A 2,664-nucleotide genomic window follows, 5' to 3' on the forward strand; every position below is an offset into this window, starting at 1 on the left:
CCCTCAATATGTAACTGTCTTCTTTACGTACTAGGGTCGTTGTTCTGTGTCCCCACTTGTAGAGGCAATGGCTATTCACAAGCCTATATGACAGAGAAGTTTCGTACAAGCGTCCAGCTCTTTGATGTGAACTAGATCCACTGAAATACTACTGTTACCTAATGGGCTGTGAGAGCTGGTAAAGCACAAAAAATTATATATTTACAAATCTCTGTTTCACTGGTGTGTCAGCTGTACATAAAAATCTTACTAATACTGAAAAACTGAGTGAGTCTTCTCTAATGGCAACTTTTTGGCAGCCTGCAGTGCTGAAACTGGAAGTCTGGGTTTCCGCCGCAGCCATGTGAGCTCGGCTGATGAACCCCATCTCAGTCCACGTACAGCCACAGCTTAGTTACTGATCTGTTAGAGCAGCTGTGTGTACATCAGCCCAATCTCCTCAATGTCCGTACCATCTCAAATGGCATGAACAACTTGTGTACCAGAGGAGCTACTGTATGTGTTTATGACCCTCCTTTGCCTGTTCTTCCAAAAATCAGGCAGTAATGGGTTCCTGTTCACATCCCAGCTATGGCATCACCAGTTGCTTTTTATACCTACAGGTAATAATTGGTGTGTGGTGTCAGTGCACCCCTCTGAAATGTTTTCTGCTAGCTAGATAGAATTATGTCTGCAGTTCAACATCAGTGAGCCCTTGGAGATTTCAGTCTGCATGGTGGATAAAGGCAAATGATCGTATTCTTCCATTGATGCAGTTACTGAATTATGCTGGCAGCTCAGAATCAGTGACTTCACTTCTTTTTTGAAGTTGCTGTTTAGGAAACCATAGATAACAGGATTGACACAGGTGGAAGCCATAGCTACCAGGTGGCACAAGGAGAAGATCAGATTGTGGTGGCAAGGTGAAATGATTTTGTAATTCCAGTCCACAATTGTGTTGAAAACATGCAGTGGTAGCCAGCAAACAGCAAAAGCAGCAACCATTGATGCTAACAAAATATTTATCCTTCTCAGCTGAACTGCTCGGTTGCTGTATTCACTCTTCTCAAACATGTCCTTTCTCTTCTGTAGACGCAAGTAGATACGTAGGTAGCAAAGTATAATGAAGAACAGTGGGATGCAATATTGCAAGAGCAGTAAAGTGGTAGTGTAGATAAGTCTGTGTTGCTCAGAAGGCCACGAATCGATGCATATGGCCTTGTCAGTGGAAAAATTCATTATGTGTGAGAGCTGCTCATACAAATCATTAGACAAGATGGATGTGGTCAAAAAGGGCAGTGACATGAGACATGCTAAAGTCCAAATTACTCCAATTCCTAGGTAGGCTTGGGAGATACTTGGCCTCCATCCAGTTGGGTTTATGATGAGCTGGTGTCTTTCCAGAGCAATAAGGACAAGGGAAAGAATTGACACTGTCACAGATGTGCACTGAGTGAAAGACATCATTTTGCACATGACTTCCCCAAATATCCAGTAGTCCATCATGGTGTAAACAACAGTGAAAGGCAGACAGACAAGACACATAAACAAGTCTGAAATTATTAAGTTGGAAATTAAGATGTTGGTAACATTGGCCTTTTCCTTCTGCCTGGCGATGACAGCAATCAGACAGATGTTTCCCACAATGCCTAGGACAGTCTCCAAGCTGTAAGAGGTGGCCAGAAAGACAGTAAGGTCAGTGATGTTCCTGCACTGATTAGAAATGTGTGCAGAGAAGCTTCGATTTGAGTTCAAGTTCTTAGTGTTCACAAAAGGAAAACCGTCATTAACAGCTCTTGTCTTATTCATCTTGAATCCCAAAATGTTTATCCAAAAAGGTGATAGTCAAACAGAATCTGGGTCTTCTGGGGCCAGTCTAAAAAAGGTTTTATCTCTTCTGTTTGGCCGTGGAAGATATGGGTATATCTGCAACGAAAAAGAAAAAAGATTGCTTAGATATGCTACAAGAAATTAGCCAAAAGTGTACTGAGGGAGACAGGGAAGCAAACGTTAATGATTCCGTGTATCTTTTTCAGCAACCTTTTATATAGTTTATTAGATCATAGAATGGAACCATTTGCTAAACTGTGGTATGGAAGTCTGTGCAACTATTGAATTGTGACTGTATTTACTGGTTGTGAGGTTATCCCATGGATTTAAGATGTTCTTAACTTCATCGTTTAACTCAGTGCAGTATTTTGATTATCACTAATACAGTAGAGTGGTGTTTCAAGAAAGTTGGATCAAAACATGCTTGGGGGTAAAAATTGTGTGTAATTCTGGTTTTGCAAGGTTCTGATCCAAAACTGAGCAGAAGACATGTTGTGGGGCTGCATTTACCTTCAACAAACTGAAAATCAATGTGAAAAGAAAGTCATATTGGGTGCATAAAGCCAACACTAAAATATCTTATGTGAGTTAATCTGTGACATGCATTTGTGATCGCAGCCAGAACCCACATTTTCTTGAGACAATCACCATGCAAAAATTTAGGCTCATAGCCTCAGGAGGGATAACATGGGACAATTTTGAAGAAGTCTAGAAAAATTTAAAACCCTTTTGACATTTTCCAGCTTCTACATAGTTGTGATAGGTCATGGGAACTGCAGTCCAAATTCCCTGCTTCCCCATTCTGGATGAACTCCAGTACCCGTGAGGCATTGATGTCTCCCCCTGGGTGTCCCA

At 41.4% G+C, this 2,664-nt stretch overlaps 1 protein-coding gene across 1 annotated transcript; it reads right to left on the reverse strand.

Moving 5' to 3' along the window:
- Nucleotides 1-654: 654 nt before the first annotated feature.
- On the reverse strand, nt 655-1,788 carry LOC104289728 (neuropeptide Y receptor type 4-like). Its single transcript, XM_009888723.1, has one exon. The coding sequence runs from the start codon at nt 1,786-1,788 to the stop codon at nt 655-657; it is 1,134 nt and encodes a 377-aa protein (XP_009887025.1).
- Nucleotides 1,789-2,664: the final 876 nt, after the last annotated feature.

Source organism: Charadrius vociferus, unplaced genomic scaffold (assembly GCF_000708025.1).
Source record: "Charadrius vociferus isolate BGI_N301 unplaced genomic scaffold, ASM70802v2 scaffold436, whole genome shotgun sequence".
NCBI lineage: Eukaryota > Metazoa > Chordata > Aves > Charadriiformes > Charadriidae > Charadrius > Charadrius vociferus.

Coding starts and splice junctions, on each gene's coding strand:
- LOC104289728 (XM_009888723.1), bottom strand. CDS start 1,788: ATGAATAAGACAAGAGCTGTTAATGACGGTTTTCCTTTTGTGAACACT.